The sequence below is a fragment of the Aquarana catesbeiana genome, linkage group LG08 (genome assembly GCF_042186555.1).
Source record: "Aquarana catesbeiana isolate 2022-GZ linkage group LG08, ASM4218655v1, whole genome shotgun sequence".
Classification (NCBI taxonomy): Eukaryota; Metazoa; Chordata; class Amphibia; order Anura; family Ranidae; genus Aquarana; species Aquarana catesbeiana.
In genome coordinates, this window is record NC_133331.1 from 66,891,978 (window position 1) to 66,911,886 (window position 19,909).

At 42.7% G+C, this 19,909-nt stretch overlaps 1 protein-coding gene across 1 annotated transcript in view; it reads right to left on the reverse strand.

The window, feature by feature from the left end:
- The window catches only part of SORCS3 (sortilin related VPS10 domain containing receptor 3), a 988,335-nt gene that overhangs the window by 348,232 nt on the left and 620,194 nt on the right, over positions 1-19,909 (reverse strand). The window contains exon 7 of the mRNA XM_073595927.1: positions 3,835-3,953. Coding sequence (XP_073452028.1) covers positions 3,835-3,953 — 119 coding nt within the window. The remainder of the gene's footprint in view (positions 1-3,834; positions 3,954-19,909) is intronic.

Below are 19,909 nucleotides of genomic sequence, written 5' to 3' on the forward strand. Positions count from 1 at the left end.
GTGACTAGTCTCAAGTTAAAAAAGAACTTCAGTCCCCTTTCATTTGGTTTCACCTCCCCCTCTGGCGCTGCCATTTTCATATTTCTTGCGTATACGCAGATGTACCACAGGCCTCTGCCCAGCCTTCGGGTCTGGCCTGCATCTCTTTTGGAACTTCCATAACAGCCTGCCTTTGGAAAAACATGTGTACACACACATTGACAGGTTGTTCTTATTTTCTTTGGCCATAGGTAAAGGTAAGAAAATTTTACCCACATGGATCAAACTGAGAATATATTGATTCTCTTAAATTGGTGCATTCTCAGTGACATCAGTAGTCTCTAGTGAATGGATAGGCTGAATTCTCAGTGATGTCCTTGGTCTCCAGTGAATGGATAGGCAACGTTCTTAGTGATGGCACTGGTCTCTTTGAATGGATAGGCTACATTCTCAGGGATGTCATTGGTCTCTAGTAAATAGATAGGCTACATTCTCAATGATGTCATTGATCTCTAGTGGATGGATAGGCTACATTCCCAGTCTCTAGTGAATATATAGGCTCCATTCCTAGTGGTGTTTCCAGCCTTTAGTGAATGATAGGGTACATTTTTAGTGATGTCACTGGTCTCTACATTCTCAGTGATGTCACTGGTCCCTAGTGATTGGATAGGCTACATTATCAGTGATGTCATCCCTCTCTAGTGAATGGATAGGCTGCATTCTTAGTTATTACCCCCCGGTCTTTGATGAGTGGATTGGTTACATTCTCAGTAATGTCACCAGTCTCCACTGAATGGATAGACTACATTCGCCGTGATGTCACTGGTCTTCAAATAATGAATAGGCTACATTCTCCATGATGTCTCTGGTCTCCAATTAATGGATAGGCTACATTCTCCGTGATGTCTCTGGTCTCCAATTAATGGATAGGCTACATTCTCCGTGATGTCTCTGATCTCCAATTAATGGATAGGCTACATTCTCTGTGATGTCTCTGGTCTCCAATTAATGGATAGGCTACATTCTCTGTGATGTCTCTGGTCTCCAATTAATGGATAGGCTACATTCTCCGTGATGTCTCTGGTCTCCAATGAATGGAAAGGCTACATTTTCCGTGATATCACTGGTCTCTGATTAATGGATAGGCTACATTCTCCGTTACATCATTGGTCTCCAATTAATGGATAGGCTACATTCTCAGTGATGTCACCGATCTCCAATCAATGGATAGGCTGGATTCTCAGCAATGTCATCCATCTCTAGTAAATGGTTAGGCTGCATTCTCAATAATGTGACTATTTTTTTTTTAAATGGATAACAGACACCCAGTGCAGAAAAAATATGAAACTTTAATTTTTAGCTAATACTGTTATTTTCTTTGCTGGCAGCAAACAATCCCCTGATCTCAGCACTGACAGTGATTACAGTATTGTTTCATGAAATTGTAGCCATTGTGCAGAATAACAGAAGCTGCTGTGAAATTTCTTCATGAGATGTGCATGTCACATCAGCAATTGCAGCTCAACACAACCGGCAATTACTGACCAATGACCAAACAGCAGCAGGGATAAAACACAATTTCCCCGCCGGTGACATGGTTAAGCTATTTGTAAACTTTCATTACCGGCATTTACCGCAGGAACCCAAACCCATTCAGATGCTTAGAAAAAAAAAGAAATCGTTTAATCCCATAGCATCTGAATATCCCATTGGTGCCCATTTCCTAGGCACAGGATTATAGGTATATATAAATATTTATTAGTCTCTAAAAAACTGTAACAAATGGCTACGAAAGAAATCACATAGACATTGTTTACTATCTGAAATGATAGCTGCAGATTTTAAACAAATTATATTGTTATATAAATCCAAAGACAGTCAGCAATTTAAAAAAGAAGCTTCTAGGGAATAGCTGCTGTAAACATTGCTTTGTTTGGATTTAGCTGTCTGCAGTGCAGAGTGTGGTCTATGAGAGTGTACTGCGCTATCAAACCATCCTTTACGGGCTCCTGGCACAGAAAACACCAAATCAAACAGAAATGCTGATCAGTAAAGCATGTCATTGTAAATTACGATAGAGGCAATCCTTATACATCCCTTCTTGTTTTCAGTCCTGGTCTGTAAAAATGCTTTTCCGCAGACAGCTAAATGTAAACAAAGCAATTAAAAAAATATGGCTTAATAAAAGTTGGAGGTTATATTTACAAAGCTAATCGTGACCACCTAGGTCACAGGTGTCAAACACAAGGCCCGCGGGCCGAATCCGGCCCTCCAGGCCATTTCATGTGGCCCTCGCACCTCTCCTGAAGCTGCAGGAGAGCTCCAGCCCTCCTCTGTTCCTCCTCCAGACCCCTACTTTTAGCTTTCAAGCAATGCATCCAGCTTCTTCCCAGCAGCAGCATAAGGAAGGAGGGTGCACTGTGATGTTATGGAGACTTCTGATGGTGGGGTGGCTCTTGACATCTAATGTAAGGGGAGGGGATGCGCTGGACATCTAATCTTACAGATACAACCGGCCCTTTTAAGGACAATCATAATGCTGATGCGGCCCACGATGAAATTGAGTTTGACACCCTTGACCTAGGTAGTAAAGTTTTTGTAAACCTCTGAAATGAAAAATGAACAAAGCATATACTTCTATAATGTGTACTAGCCTTAAAAGAGAAGTATGTTTTTTTTTTTAATTTTAAATCATACCTACCTAGGTGGATGCAGCACCGGTCAGCCGGCTCTAACACTGAGAACTGAGCGATCAAACACCGCCGATTGTTTGGTTCTCAGAGCTCCATGAGCAGAGAGCTGATTACGGTCTGGCAGTCATCATTTTCTGCTTTGCCCCCCCCTCGCCCGCTCACTTGAGCTCTGGGCTGTGGAGGAGGCAGAAACAGCCAGCTCAGGCTCTCAGCGGCTCACTAAAAGGCTGAGCCGGGTGTCGGTCCAGGCATGTGGGCGGATCTCGACCATATGGTCGCGAGCCTTCCCATGCCTGGACTGACACTGTGATGTCAGCTGACAGCAGCTTCAGCCCACTGTCTGCTCAAAACGGGTCACTAGAGTGCAGAACAAACTGCACTTCTGTGATCCACAGGACAAGTACAGCCATACAGGCTTTGTATGTACTTCTCCCTAAATCCAAAACAAAAAACAAACAAAGCCATTGGTTTCCACCTGCTGTCAATCACAGCCAGTGAGCCAATGAATGAAGAGACCTGGTTCGGTAGCTGGACTGCTCTGGGGCCCCCATTGCAAGCTGCTTGCTCTGGGGTCACTTGGCAAGAGGGAGGGGCCAGGAGCACCAGCGGGGGACCTAAGAAGAGGAGGATCGGGGCTGCTCTGTGCAAAACCATTACATAGAGACGATAAGTATAAAATGTTTGTTATTTTTAAAAAAAAAAAACATTTTTTTTTTACTGTAATATCACTTTAAGAAGGTTACTCTATCCGATGGTGCCCTCTTGTCTAGTGGATGCAAGCACAGCACACATTGGAGCACCAGGCATCCAACACACCGACAAGTGCCAGATATTAAGATTATTTGGGTGGCCATAGATCTTCAGGAAAGCAAAAGTTCCAGGAATGGGTAGTAGAAACGATACGCAAAATCAATCTTCTATTGCAAGAAACATTTTGTTTCTTTTTTGGGTGAGGTCTCTTTATAGCTTATATATGAGGTTTTGGTTACTGGGCTTTGATCTACTCCTGGACCTGGACTGGGACCTCCAAGTTATATGTATACCATCAACAATCCTGACACGGAAACCTGACAAAGTTACAACTCCCATCATGCATTAGAGGCCACCATTGGCTAACACTAGTAAGAAGGGTGGTGTCCTTCTACTCTGATTGGTCTCTTACCTGAATGAAGACATACTCGTCCTGTACCACTAATGAATTGGTGTCAATATAACGAGAGAACGGTCCGCTCTTAGTGGTCTCTGCACACTCTTGTATTCTACAAGTTATGTAATGGGCATCTGGAAAAAAAAAAACAGAAAAATATAATGTAAAGTACTCATATAAAGCAACATTTAGCAAGTAGATGGAAACGCAGTCCACCCAGTATAGAGTGCAGTGTGGTGCAATTCAGAAGCCATAATAAATTCATCTCTCTTGGGTGGGTTCTTTAGCTCATTACAATTACAGACCCCATTTGCATTGCCCAGTGTGTCCCCATGCCCCCTTCACCACCAGACTGTCAAATGCATCATCATAATCACTAGAATGAGGTTCAAATTTGTTGCCATGCAGGATTCACAGTGAACTTTCGCAAGGAAATGTCATTTAGCTTTTGCTTTAGTACATACAGGTGTGCCACTTACAGTATTGTGGGGGTTTAAGAGAACCCCCTTGGCATGTTAATTGAGGAATTGTGTGTTATTATTAATGTCCCCTAGGGCAGTGCCCTGCTCCCCATGCCCTTTATTTGGTAATCCTTTGTCTGATCACCTTCAAAATGACTTGGTTTACAAACAAACCAAAGCCATCCGGGAAATGTCATTTAGCAGCAAATGTTTATGTCTTTTTTCTTTCTAAATGTCACCTTTGCTTTAGTATGTCTTAAATCTCTGCCATTTCACAGGCAGGTTTAAGGAATTCCCCAAGCATGTTATTTAAAGGAACTGCGCATTCTTTCATTCAATACATTTATTATTATCGTGTTTATTGATCAGTTGACCATTGGTTAGGCATCATTAGAATATAACTTAATTGAGTATTATTAATGCTTCACTTAAGCCTTAATAAATGCTGAATGCTCTGATTAAACTTTTTTTTTTCTGCATTGCCCCTCATCAGAGCCGGATCTAGGGAGGTGTTGGGGTGGGCTTTGCCTGCTATCGCACGGTCAGGAATTGAGCTGAAACCTCCACAACAGGGTCACAGACAGTAATAAAAAATGGACAGAGATGTTTACTCTTTTTAAGTATTAAAAAAAAAAATTGGATTGGAGTTGGGCAACACAAATAAATTGGAGATACCCTCCTCTGCCTCCATTTAACCAAGGAACCCAAAGTTAAGATGCTCTAATATGCCCATATTGACTTCCATATGGAATTTCTGAAGAGATCTCATCTGGTAACCAGCATAGAAAATGAGAAGAAACTAGGTGTTGACCGGAGAAAATTCTTCAGTAACCTACAATAACGGCCAAAACAATGGAGACAAATAATGAATGAAATAATAATCTTTATTATACAATATTAGCATAGATAAAAAATCAAGGTATCCAACCGTAAACATCTGGGGAAAGTGATGCCTTCTAAAAGAGATACCTTCATTGTTATCTTTTTTAATATTGTATAATAAAGATTATTATTTTTCTCCATTGTTTTGGCCCTCATAGTCCACTATTGCAGGTTACTGGAGAATTTTCTCTGGTCAACACCTAGTTTCTTCTCGTGTATGATTTTGAGAAGGCCATAAAAGTCTCCTTTTTTTCTAAACATCATAGAAAATGGTCCTTCCTTGGACAACTTGTACATCTCTGTACTTTTCTGTCAAGGCAGGTGCTTTTGATTCACAGTATAAATAAATGTAAATGCGCATTGCATTTTTTTTTTCTTAGCAGAAAAGGTGGTTTCTCTAAATCTAATTAGCTGAATTCATCAGTAGAATGATTGATCCTAGGAATTAATACAACAGCTATTGAGGTGAACATAAAATTGTTTCCTGCTAGTAAGATAAACCAGAGCCGTCTTCTTTAGGTCTTGTTTTTCCTTCTTTTTGATGAGCAATTTTGAAACTGAAAATTGACGTTTGTTTTTTTTCAAACTTGCTCCTCGACTAATGAATTAAAGTAACTCTGTAGTGAGAAATGTTTTGCTAAAAGAGCTGCTATCGGTGGAAGAAGGCAATAAAAAAAAAATTTTCGTGGTGCCCACTGGGAAACTGACACTTCCAAGAGGGCCAATTTTCTTGGTCCTCTGAAGGTGTCGCTGGCTCCCTCTGACATCATTGCTCTGACATGAGAAAGTGATTGTGTGAGGTCAGAGGGAGAACCCAGTGGGACCTGCAGAGGACCAGGGGACTGACACTTTCGGAAGTGTTGTTATTTCTAGCAGACTTCAAGTCTAGTGGTCTGAGAAGTGTTAGTCAGTGTGGCACCATGAAAGGTGAGTATTTACAGCACCAACTTATTTTACAGGTAGCAGTTATTTTATCATTTTTTTTTCACAACAAGGTTGCTTTAATGGATCACTGCATTTATCCTTTTTTTCTCCGCACCACTACCCACTGAGCTAAATTACCCCTCCCCTTCTAGCTTCTGAGCACTGGCCACGGCTGTGCAGTAGCCTCTTATAGACCTAATCTGGCAATGCCACAAATTGAGCTCTGCATGCCTGCACATTTCCCCTTTTTGAAAGAAAATTCTCTTGGCAGGTGCCTCTAAAGGTGCTATGTTTGTGTATATAATCATGCCCGGTGGGGTTAACTATGTACAGAGGTGCATCAGCCAGAGGAAAGATCACTTCCGGTTATGAGGGTATATAGGGGAGTATTCCACAGGGCTTTTTTGTCCTATGGGAAAGCAGGGTAGGCCACATATCCTAAGATGTGATCATTAGTAGAGGAGGGAGTCCATCCGTAAAAGGACCCTGAATCGGGAAGTGTAAGCAGCCAATTCTGTGTGTGGGAAGTACTTAATCTAAAGGTACCCACACCATTGTACATCCGCATCATTGTACAGCCTCACCATTGTCGTAGGCGAAGCTACCTTGCGAGAATTGTGTGAAGGACAACTCAAATGCAGAACAGAGTAACATTCTTGTATTAATATCGCAAACAGCATTCTGTAAATAAGTTTGTTCATTCTGCAGAATGTGTGCCATCGCAACGTGTGTAATGAGGGGAATGAAGTGTAGGTAATAAGAGTGTTTCAGGTGCTTGTGTAACATCATTGCAGAAGAAAGAGGAGTATCTCTAAACCACTGTGTTGTCCATCGGAAGCTTACCAAAGTCCCACAAACTTGAGCAGCTAACCAACAACTGGAACATGGATAGCAGAAGTCAGTGTGGCAGCTGGTGGTCAAAATTTTAGGGGAGGGGGCACAAAACAGATCTGGCCCCCTCACTCGCACCCCCCCCCCCCCCAAGGCAGGCCACTACATAGTTGGCAGATCTATAGGAGATTGCACAGACTGTATTGTGTATGGTCTGCTGAAAAAAGAGATTGGACAGAGTATGGTCAGCTTTAGGACAATACCAAGAAATAAACTGCTTTCATATAGGAAAGAGGAGGGATAGCCAGGATATACACAACCAGCAGGAAGGTTGTGCAGAATGGATGGACAGGTGGGTGAGTAGGTGGGTGGATGGATTTATGGATGGATGGGTGGGACGATGGATGAATGGGTAGATGGATGGATGGATGGATGGATAGTTGGGTGGATGGATGGATAGGTGGGTAGATGGATGGATATGTGGGTGGATGGATGGATAGATGGGTGGATGGATGGGTGGATGGATAAGTGGATGGATGGATGGACCTGTCCTTAGAGATGAAGCTCCTCATAAGCCGATCAACTGCTGACCCAGCCGAACTTTCATCAGATATTAACACTGACAAACCAGCAGAACACGAGTGGGCAACTACATAGCAAATGAGGTTTAAAGTTGAAAAATGTAAAGTAATGTATTTGAGTGCTAAAAATATGAGCGCAAGTTATTCACTAGGGGGAAAACCTCTGATGGAATCTGGGATAGAAAAGGACCTAGGGTTCCTAGTGGATGACAGGCTCAGCAATGGCATGCAATGCCAAGCTGCTGCAAGCAAAGCTAACAGAATATTAGCATGCATTAAAAAGGGTATTCACTCCAGAGATAAAACTACAATTCTCCTGCTCTACAAGACTCTGGTTCAGTTGCATCTTGAGTATGCCATTCAGTTCTGGGCACCAGTCCTCAGGAAGGATATGCTGGAACTGGAGAGGGTCCAGAGAAGGGCAACAAAGCTAATACAGAGACTAAAGGATCTCAGTTATGGAGAAAGACTACAAGCATTAAACTTATTCTCTCTGGAGAGTAGATGCTTGAGAGGGGATATGATAGCAATGTACAAATAATGTACTGGTGGTGACCCTAGCATAGGGGGAAACTTTTTCTGCAAAAGGGATGTCAAAAAGACACGTGGCCTTTCACTGAAATTGGAAGAGAAGCGGTTTAACCTTAAAGGAGTTGTGAAATCTTGTGGGGGCACCCGATGAAGAGGAGGGGCCAGGAGTGCTGCGGGGGGACCCCAGAAAAGGAGAACCAGGGCAAAACTCTTGCACAGAGCAGGTAAGTATAACATGTTTGTTATTTTAAAGAAAAATCTTAAACAAACCTTTACAAACAATTTAAACTGCGTAGAGTGTTCTTTACTGTCAGAGCAGTAAGGATGTGGAATTCTTTTCCACAAGCAGTGGTAACAGCAGGGAGCGTTGATACTTTATAAAAACTATTAGATGGGCACCTTAACGATCACAACATAAAAGGATAGACAATGTACTATTGACATAAACACATACACCCACACAACACAAGTTGAACTGGATGGACTGGTGTCCTTTTTCAACCCTACTAACTATGTAACCTAAGTGCCCAGGTGTGTTCCAAGTTTCAAGTCTTTTATAATGCTAGCCGTGCCCCCCTACCATGAGATCCTGCCCCTGTTCAGTTTAACTCCACCCTTACAAAAGCTGAACCTACTATAGCAAATTACTGATACAAACATAACCATCAGCATTGCTATTAACCATCAGTTAAAGCACCAGTTCAAAATACATGCTTCAGTTTCCGAATAAGTAAGCAAAATATAATTTTACTCCAATAACTGGAATGTCAATTCAGTTCTTTGTTACTGCAAGGCAGACTGCAAACCCAGCACATATTTAACTGGATGGCCTTACCGCTACTTCCAGCAGAATCCCAGTAAACTAGTCATTTGGCGCTAATAACCATGAAATGTCTAGTTGCAGTTAAGATTTTAATAAGTCACGAGCGGCTACAGCACAATTAATTGGCCTCGGACGGACAATAGCGGTAAAATGCTTCATCGCCCGCAGCCAATGAAATAGCAATGATTTCCTTTTAAAATTATAAAGATGCTTCATCACAGATACTGCAGTATTCTATTTAAGCATAATATAGGAAGCCAATGATGCAGAGTGTATTGTGCAGGAGCAGAAAAAAAAAGACACTGCGAGGCCCTTTTATAAACACTGGGGCAAAAGAAAAAAAGAAATCGTGATTTTTCCATAGCGGCCATTTGTTAGCTTGCATTGATAGTAAATACTACATCTCAAAGAATGGCATAGTCATTACTATAACCGTAGTACTTACTATAATGAAAACAAAGCTGGTTCTGAGGCAAGTCCAACTCCAATATTTTTTCTATTATATTATATTGTATTATGTTATATTGTATTATAATATATTAAATTGTACTGTATTATGTTTTATTGTATTGTATTATATTATATTATATTATATTATTTTATATTGTATTGTGAATGAATGAATGAATTAATGATTTGTAAAGCGCTACAAATGCGAACTGAATCGCCTCAAGGCGCTAGATGCATTCTCTGTTGTCAGCTTCTTAGAAAAGGAAGGTCTTTAGTTTTTTCCTGAAGGCCTGGTGGTTTTCTTCCATGCGGATGTTGGTTGGAAGAGCATTCCATAGTCGAGGTCCTTGGACTGCGAATCTTTGTTCTCCCTTTGCTTTGTAGCGGTATTTGGGAATGATGAGGAGGTTTTGGTTAGCTGATCGAAGACTACGCTTCGGCGTGTAGTGTTTTATTTTCTCCCGGAGATATAGCGGAGCGTTTCCTTGTATACATTTGTAAGTGAGGCAGAGGGTCTTGAATGTGATCCGATTCTTCACGGTTAGCCAGTGTAGGCTCTTTAGGGATGGGGAAATGGATTCCCAGGGTTTTTTTCCTGTTAACAGTCTTGCCGCCGTGTTTTGGATGAGTTGCAAGCGCGCAAGCTGATATTGTGGTAGTCCTACGTAGAGCGAATTTGCGTAGTCGAGTCGGGAATTGATGATTGTTCCCACAACTGCCGCTTTGTCCTCTTCTGGGATGAAGGGGATGAGTCTACGTAGCAGGCGGAGGAGATGGTGGGATCCGCTAACTACTGATCCTATTTGTGCATCCATTTTCATTCCTGAGTCAAAGATGACTCCGAGACTCTTGGCTTTGGTGCTTGGAGAGATGGTCTGTCCAAGGATGGTGGGAGGTGCCCACGGAGTCTTTATTTTGGAATTTTTGTTGGCTTGTAGGAGAAGAAGTTCTGTTTTTGATCCGTTGAGTTTGAGGGAGCTAATGGTCATCCAGTCATCTATTAAAGTGAGGCATTTCTGTAATTGCTGATGAAGGTCTTTTTGTCCCTTGATGCGAAGGTAGAGTTGGGTGTGGTCTGCGTATGAGTGGAAGCAGAGATCGGTTTTCCTGATGATATTGAGAAGTGGGCGTTGAATAGCACTGGTGACAAGGGTGAGCCCTGAGGGACTCCGCAGGAGACTGCCCGGGTTTCTGAGGTGAATGTTCCTAGTTTCACTATCTGAGAGCGATTCTCTAAGAAGGATGCAAACCATTGTAGAGCAGAATCTGTAGCTCCTGCAACTTCTGCGAGGCGGACAAGTAAAGTATTGTGGTCCACTGTATCGAATGCTGTGCTGAGGTCTAACAGTACCAGGAGACTCGATTCTCCGTCATCTGCTGCTTCAAGGGCGTCATCCCATATTTTGAGAAGTGCTGTTTCTGTGCCATGGCCTGGGCGGAAGCCCGATTGCAGAGGGTCCAGGAGTTGGTGTGTGTCCAGGTGGCGTTGTAGCTGCTGTACTACTGCTTTCTCTATAATCTTGGAGATGGTGTTGAGGCTTGTTATTGGTCTGCGGCAGTTAGGGTCCTTAGGGTCAAGATTGGGTTTCTTTAGCAGGGGTTTGACAATGCCTTGCTTGAGGGAAGTTGGCACAGTCCCTTCTTTGAATGATTGATTTATGAGATGAGTTAGGGTAGGGGCCAAGATGTCGGAACATTCTTTCAACAGTTTAGTGGGGATGATGTCATTTGGTGATGTGCTGTCTCGAAGGCTTCTGATGATGTTTTTAGTCGTGTCAGTGGTGATTGGGGACAAAAAGAAATTCGGTGGTTGAGTGATGTTCGTGTCGATATCCTCTTTTTGCTTCGGTTGAGTGAGGTTGGTTGTTATTTTCTGATGAATTGATTTCTGAATGTTGTCGATTTTGTCGATGAAGAAATCTGATAACTCACTGCAGAATTCTTGAGTATCGTTTGCTGGGGGCTCTATGCAGGTCGGGTTCATTGACTGCGCAACTATTTTGTAAAGTTCCCGCGGATGGTTTAAGGCCGATGAGATGGTGTCTGAGAAATGTTCTTTTTTGGCTTTGAAGATTGCCTTGTGGTATTTCACAGTGAGTGCTTTGTAGTTAGCATGGTTTTCATGCTATTCATTGTATTGTATTATGTTATATTGTATTGTATTATATTATGTTATATTGTAATATATTATATTATGTTATGTCATATTATATTGTATTATGTTATATTGTATTGTATTATAAAATATTGTATTGTATTATGTTTTTTAAAATGAAAACTAATCATCAAAAAACACCTTAAAGCGGAGTTCCAGGCAAAAAGAGAACTCGGTCTTGACCCTGTCGCACCAAGCCCCCCTTGTGTTTGATTTTTTTTGCATGTTTTCTTCAGGATTTCCATCCTATGTTGCTACATCACTTCCGCAGTTGCTTCCAGCCCTCCTCCTTCCCCCCTGCTGCCTTCTGGGACTTGTGCGTGTCCCAGAAGACAAAATGACCATTCAGAAAGCGCCGCGTGTATGCTCAGCAGGAAGCCAGCTGTGTGAAGCCTGAAGGCTTCACTGCCAGTTTCCCTTACTTGCAATGCCGGCACCTGCACCCGAAGCCGATGGACGGACAGGTTGGGGATCCGACATCTCGGGCTCCCTGGACTGTTAAGTTCCCTTATATTAAAAATCAGCAGTTACAGTATTTAAAGCGGGGTTCCACCCAAATTTTGAACAATATCTGTATGTATTCTCTTCCTTGCCTAAATGCTGACATGCCGTTTAAAAAAATTTAAATCGCCGTAATTACCTTTTATTTTTCTATTCTTCTTTGCACTTCCTGGTTCTCCTCCCGTGGGAGTAGGCGTGTTTCTAGCCTCTCCCAGACTCCTGGGATCTAGTCTCATGCTTCCCAGGATGCCACTGAGCATGTGTGGGAATGAGCGGTGAATGCTGGGAGCACAGCATTCACCACATCCAGGAAATAAATGCTTGTGGGCTTCAAATGCCCACAATGAAGATGGAAACCGCCTGCAGTGAATAATATAAGTCATTCTTTCCGATGAAATCTGACACAGGCGGACATATTACACACAATATGTGAATATGTAATGCTGAGAAGAAAAGTTTATGAATGAACTAAAAAAAAAAAAAACGATAGATAGGTGGACCCCCACTTTAAATTTTTTTTTTCCCAGGCTGGAACTCCGCTTAAACTTCAGCTTCCCCACTGACTCAAATTCCTTTTGCCAATTCCTGAAAAAGTAAATACAGTAATACATTGGATTACGAGCATAATTGTTCCAGAAGCATGCTTGTAATCCAAAGCACTCGTACATCAAAGCGAGTTTACCCATAGGAAATAATGGAATCTCAGATAATCTGTTCCACAGCTACTGCTGGTGTATGCAGTACTGTATGTGGCCAGAGGTGCGAGTGTCACCGGTGCCCCCACACCTCTGGCCAAATGTGGTACTGCACACCCCAGTGGCTTGAATCCTGCTTGTCTTGCAAGACAAGGCTCGCAAACCGAGTCAGGGTTTAAAAGAAAAATAGCTTGTATTGCGAAAACACTCTTAAACTGCATTACTCGCAATCTGAGGTTCCACTGTATGAGACATAGGACAAGCATAGGCATTTCAAGTGTCCCAATAGGGGTGGCATACTAGTTGCACATTGTAAGCACATTGTAAGCAGCCAATCGCAGCAAATATGATGACAGCGGTATAATTTTAGATGTAGGGAGATTATGTAGTCCAGGCTATAGTGAGACGGGTGCAGAAACCAACAGAGAAAAAAAAGTCTGTGCCAGAACTAGCTGAAGCTTACTCTGTTTATATTTTGCCTTTATTGCCTTGGTTTCTCCTTTTCCCCCTCATCAACAGCTAATAACATCTTGAAAAAAAAAATTTAATTTTTTATTACATACTTTATTTTAAGTCCAGTGATGTCATCACTAGGTCTTTCTGCTTCTCTATGCAATGCAGACAGATCATGGCTGGTGGGAGGGGTCAGCAAGGTGCTGTACATAGCTTTCTGAAAACATCACAGCACCCTGCCTCAGTGCTGCTCTCAAGAGCTGTCAGGCCTGATGCAAATAGTGGGAGGAGTTATGCAAATATCAAAATGCCTTGATGGATGGATGTCAGTCTGGAGGAGTGGGTGTTCTTAGGCAGGCTATATTTGCATGCAGACCCCCCTAGGTCCTGCCCACATGTGATGCTGAACTATGGTCATGCAAATTGGGTGAACAGGCTGGAGAATGCCGATGTCAAGGTGGCAAGCTGGAAAGGTTGGCAGCTTTCCTTGAGGGAAAAGGTTGATCTGATCAAGACATACCTGATTCCGATTTTTCTGTATGTCAGTTTTGTTTGCGTTTTGCCAGTTTCTCTCTATACCAGGATCTATAGTTGTTTCTTCCAGCTGTTATGGGGGAACAGAATAAACCTTGTCAAAAGGAATGTGACTTTCCTTCCTAGGCGGGAGGGTGGTCTAGGGATGATCAACCCTGTAGTCTTTTTCGATCTGATGTTTGTGAAGTACAATCTTGGTAACATGTTGGCAGAGAGACCGCCTGGGTGGGTTGGTATTTTCCAGTCCTGGTTTAGGCCCTTTCTGCGAGACTGGGAAAATGGTGGGCCAGTGAAAAGCCTGAGGGTCAAGCATGAACAGCTCCCGGCTTATGTTGCCCCGTGTTCGAAAATGTTTCGGCAGTGACAAGTAACAGCAGGAGAAGTCAGATCTCTTCCAAGGAAACTTCTTGAGAAGCGGATCATGAGCTCTGCTTTTTGCGAGCCACTGGCCTTGAGGGATTGCCCAAGCCTGGTTTACAGGGGTGGGTTTGCGATTGATTAATTTGGAGAGAATCCCAATGAAGTTTAGGGATCAGGCTTGGCTTACCTTTCATGGAAAACTATATGTGAAGGGCAACTTGAAGTTTCTTTCCATGAGTGTTCGGAGCTGCCCGAGAGTGTGGAGGAGTGGTGGAGTCCATGGATCACTTTCTACTTCAGTGCCCTTTTAATATAGAGGTGTACAAGAGGGTGGGGAGGGCTCTGAGTATACCCTTCCTCCCCCATATGAGTTATGCAGAGTGGGTTATGGGGCATTCCAGACTCGTTGGGATTATGATTTGGAAACACTTTTTTTAGTTAGTCTAGTAGTCCGTTATTTCACGTGGAGTGCACGGTGTCAGGTATCCTTACGGAGTAAAATCCTCCCTGTGGAAGTGGTGGTGCAGGACATTCTGGGTGAGGTTGGGAAGATTCAGGGTCTTGAGAAAGGCAGGTGGCAGCAGGAGGCCTGGATAAGGGCGTGGAGGTATATCAGGACTCTGTAGCTGCTGCCTGTTGATCTCGGGGTGTGCGGCTTTTCTTTGTATTCTTGATTCACTCCCCTAGAGTTTCAAGATGAAATATATTTTTGATAAAAGGCTACATGCATGGTGACGGTGATGTTCCTTAGTCTGGCTCTCCCGTAGGGATTGTGTTGTGCGCAATTTGGTTTACACCATTTATTATGTTCTTGTTTTGTATAATCATATTCAATAATTTTGTAAATATGTTTTATTTATTTATTATGGTTTGATTGTATATAAGTTGTTGTTTGTAAGATTTTTCAATAAACAAAATTAACCCCTCAAAATGAGCACAGCAGGCGTACAGACCAAATAACCCAGCACAGGGGTGGTGGGAACCCCTCATAATGGGCACAGCAGGTGTGCAAACCTGGGAACTCAGCACAGGAATGGTGGGAACCCCCCCCCCCCATAGTGGAAACAACAGGTGTGTAGACCCAACATCTCAGCATCAGGATGATGGGAACCCCTCATAATGGGCACAACAGTAAGGATGATGGAAAACCCTCGTAATGGGGACAGCGGGAGTGCAGACTCAGGAACTCAGCGCAGGGATGGTGGTAACCCCTCATACTGGGCACAGAAGATATACAGGTCTGGGAATTTAGTGCAAGGATTGAGGGAACCCCTCATAATGGGCACAGCAGGTTTACAGACCCAGGAACTCAGCATAGGGATGGTAGGAACCCCTCATAGTGGGCACAGAATGTGTACAGACCTATGAATTTGGTGCAAGGCTGTTGGGAGCCCTCAAAATGGTTACAGCATGTGTGTTTACCCTCAATGAACTCAGTGCAGGGATCCCACCAATAGAGTCCCTGAGAGATAAAAATAGACTATCAGGTTAATAGTTCAAAGTTGAACCCTAGGTTCTCCCCTCCTGAGTACTTTCTCCTCCCCCAAAGGTCCTCCTGAATGTTTTTTTTTTTAAATACTTACTTTTTTCCAGATATTTGCAGGCACAAGCTGTTCTTTTTTTCTTAGGATTCAACATGATGACACCAGTGCCACTCTCAGTATCACTGTATGTGAGTACAGGGTGCCTTGGTGATGCCCCTCAGGGGTTGGACCTGGGACGACCTGAATTCACAGGAGGTCCTCAGTCTTTCAGGTTAAATGATGCAGGCTGCCATCTAGTGTCAGGAGAGAGTTACTGCAGGAGACAGTGTCAGAGAGGAGGTGGGTGGGACTGCTTTTTGGCCTTCAACTCTCCAGCATGTACCAAACCCCAAGACTTGACTTTTTGGGTGGACTGACCCTTTAAGCCCCGTGTAGCACCAGGCTGTATGCCCGTTCCCTGTGAGGACAAATACCTCCAGTTATCTTCCTTTTCTTGTCTTCTAAGAGAAACATAAATGTGAAACATTCCTCTGAATGTGGGGAACTTTACTTGCTCAACTAGCTATTATCAAAAATTCCAAACTATTATAGGAAATCATCCTAATAACTGTTGCCACCGCCAGCGCTGACACTTTGTAATGAACTGTCTACCTTCCAGGTTCAGTGTGAAGTCAGGAACCCACGCAGTCCCCTCACAGCCTCCAAAGAATGATGGATAATTACAAAGCAGGGTCTGATTAGGAATGACTCAATTGTTGTAATCAGCCCCGGAGAGCTGGTAGCGGAGCAGATAGCTGCACCGCAAGAATAATTTGCTGATCCGAAAGGTTACGATGTCTGCTATAGCATTAACGGAGAGGCTTCTGTGTTTATGAGGCTATTGCAGCTCGTTAGATTGAGATACTGCAGTGCAGAGCGACTTTGTGCAGACGCAGACCCAGCGCGCTGCGGTCTGCCTCCTGTCACCGCAGTATGTCACCGCTGGCCGGGGGCTCCGCTCATTACAGTGAATGCTTAATGAATATATCTCATGTGCATAGTATTGACTGAAGCTGACAGGCCCTGGTGCATCCCATAACTCCGGAGGTCATCCGATTGCCATTCCTGATAGCGCGTTTAATGGCGAGGCATTAACCAGTCTCTTCCATAGACTGAGCGCGTAATATAGCTGAAAGCTAAACTCTGAGCAAACACTGAAATGTGTAGATGAAATGCATATATGTACGCTGCCAAAGGATTTGTATTTCTGTCCATCCAGTTCTGAGATTTGCACAGCTTCGCCACTCATAGCCTGTCTAGCAAGGGAGAGATCTTGATTGTTCTCTACTGCAGTTCCAACCAATCCTGAGATTTATACAGCTCTGCGACAAAGCAAAGGTACAATATGTCTAGCAAACGAGGAAACCTGATTGTTCTCCGCTGTAGTTTCATCCAGTCCTGAGATTTGCAACAGCTCTGCCACACAGCAAAGCTTTGTCTAGTAAAGGAGAAGACCTGATCACAGTCTGCTGTAGTTCCATCCAGTCCTGAGATTTACACAGCTCTGACACACAGCACAGCCCTGTCTAGCAAGGAAGACAGACTGATCGTTCTCTGCTGCAGTTCCATCCAGTTCTGAGATTTACACAGCTCTGCTACAAAGATATGTCTAGTAAAGGAGGAAACCTGATCATTCTTTTCTGCAGTTCAACCAGTCCTGAGATTTACACAGCTCTGTCACACAGCACAGCCCTATCTACGAAGTGAGAGGATCCAATCATTCTCTGCTGCAGTTCCATCCAACCCTAAAATTTACAAAAGCTTTGCAACACAGCACAGCCCAGTCTAGCAAGGGAGAGAACCTGATACCCGATTGGTCCCTGATGCAGGTCCATCCAAACCTGAGATTTACACAACTCCACCACTGAGCACAACTCTGTTCAGCAAAGGAGGGGAGCTGATCCTTCTCTGCTGCAGTTTCACACTTACTTGCATGTCCTCTTGTCCAGTCTGAGACTAGACAGTGAAAGGAGAAGCAGCAGATTGATTCGCTCTTCTCTTGGCCACTCTCCTCTCTCCTCCAATGAGCATGCCTATTGTACTGTACGCCTGCTGCCCACTTCTTATGCTGCATCCCTACTCAGTAGAGCAACCTACGGGCTTATAACAAGTCAAATTCAGGTATACACTGTTCCCATTTAAAAAAAAAAAAAAAATACCTGTAATAATACCTTCATTATTAGAAAGCTGTGTTGATGTGTCTCTTTTATATCTAGGGCGGTGCAGTGGTGTAGTGGTAGCACTCTCACCTAGCAATAAGAAGGGTCACTGGTTCGAATCCCAACCACGACACTACCTGCTTGGAGTTTGCATGTTCTCCCTGTGCCTGCGTGGGTTTTCTCCGGTTTCTTCCCACACTCCAAAGACATGCTGGTAGGTTAATTGGCTCCTGTCTAAATTGTCCCTAGTATGTATGAATGTGAGTTAGGGACCTTAGATTGTAAGCTCCTTGAGAGTAGGGACTGATGTGAATGTACAATGTATATGTAAAGCGCTGCGTAAATTGACAGCGCTATATAAGTACCTGAAATAAATAAATATCTCTTTCTTGTGAATGACTAGAAGTTCAGGGAAGCAGCACTGCAAGTTGTAAATTGCTGCAAGTGCTGTGGTATGAATGTTAACAAATAGTTTACTGGGGAATGATTATTTTATTATGCTTAATGTGTTAAAATAAAAAAAACGTTGAGAGTTTATTACTACTTTAATTATGCAGACAAGGAGTTCCTAAATGCATAAAATCATTGCAGTCTAATTATATCTATCCTTGATCTCTCAGGAAGGATTCATGTCTCTGATACAATAAAGCTGGCTGCTCGATAACATCTATTGTGATAATGTTTTATTGGCTATATAGCAGGATACAGTAATAACACACTCACACATTTCAGCCAAAGCCCTACTCATTCTATGGGTAGGGCTTCAGACGAAACGCGTTAGAATATTAATACTGTATCCTGCTATGTAGCCAATAAAGAATTGAATGTTACCGCAATAATGGTTACCAAGGAGCCCACTTCATTGTATCAGAGGATTATTGCTACATTTCAAAGGCAATCCTGGATACAAATGATCATGGGTAATTAGAGATGACTTCAATAAACATAGTTACTGATTTGAACAATGTTTCCTGGACAGCATAAAAGATAAAGGCCAGGTACTGAACACTGGCTGGAGTAATCTTTTGCACCACAGTCTACACAGGTCCAAAGGAAGAATGTAATCCATGGAAATTGAAACCTTGACAACTTTTTTTTTTTATCTAAACCAGCCTTTTTCGACTTTTTTAGAGCAGCCTTTCTCAACCTTTTTAACATGGAGGAACCCTTGATATTACTTTTTGGCTCCAGCTAACCCATGCTAATAATTATTATGTGTACAGCTCATAGTACATTAGTGTGATGGTCATTGGGAAGAATGCTCCTTACACTTGTGGTCATTGGGAAGAATTACCCCCTTACTGAAAGCTAAAACGATCAATGGTGCCAGTGGGAACTTATCTAAGAGACAGAAATTGCTCATTGCTCAAGGAACCACCAGAGGGTTTCTGGAGGAAACCTAGCGTTCTACGAAACCCTGGTTACATAGTTACCTAGTTAGTCTGGTTGAAAAAAGACATAAGTCCATCCAGTTCAACCAATAGAAAGGAAAAATATATACAGGCATTCCCGGGGTTACAAACAAAATGGGTTCTGTAGGTTTCTTCTTAAGTTGAATTTGTATGTAAGTTGGAACAGGTACATTTTTTAAGAGTAACTCCAGCCAAAAAAAAAAAAAATCTTTAAATTTTTTTTGGTTAGCATAGGGAAGGTTTAACACCCCTGTAACGTTTGTTTTGCTGTCTGTGCCCCTGTTCAGAAGATATCACCTCACCTTCTGTCCCTGTGACAACTGGATTTAGAAAACTGTGGGTTGTTGTGGAAACAAGGATTGGTAAATAAGCTTCAGTGGAGATGCCTTTTTCCCATGATAACTCTTACAAGAGTGAATTTTCCTTCCTAGGGGTTGATTCGCATTTGTAAGTATGAGTTGTATGTAAGTTGGATGTATGTAACTCGGGGACTCTGCCTGTATACGGTTGATCAAGAGGAAGACAAAAAACCCCAATAAGATGTAACGCCCTGGGGTTTAGTCAGGGGTTTAGTCTCACAAATTTACTTGCCAAGAGTAGTTATCTTGGTTGATTGGTAGAGATCTATTGATTTACATAGTTACATAGTTAGTCAGGTTGAAAAAAGACACAAGTCCATCCAGTTCAACCTTAAAAACAATAAATAAATAAAATAAAAAATATCGTACTATCCAATATACCCAATTTTATACCCTCAGTTGATCCAGAGGAAGGCAAACAACTCCAGCAGAGCCTGCTCCAATTTGCTACAGCAG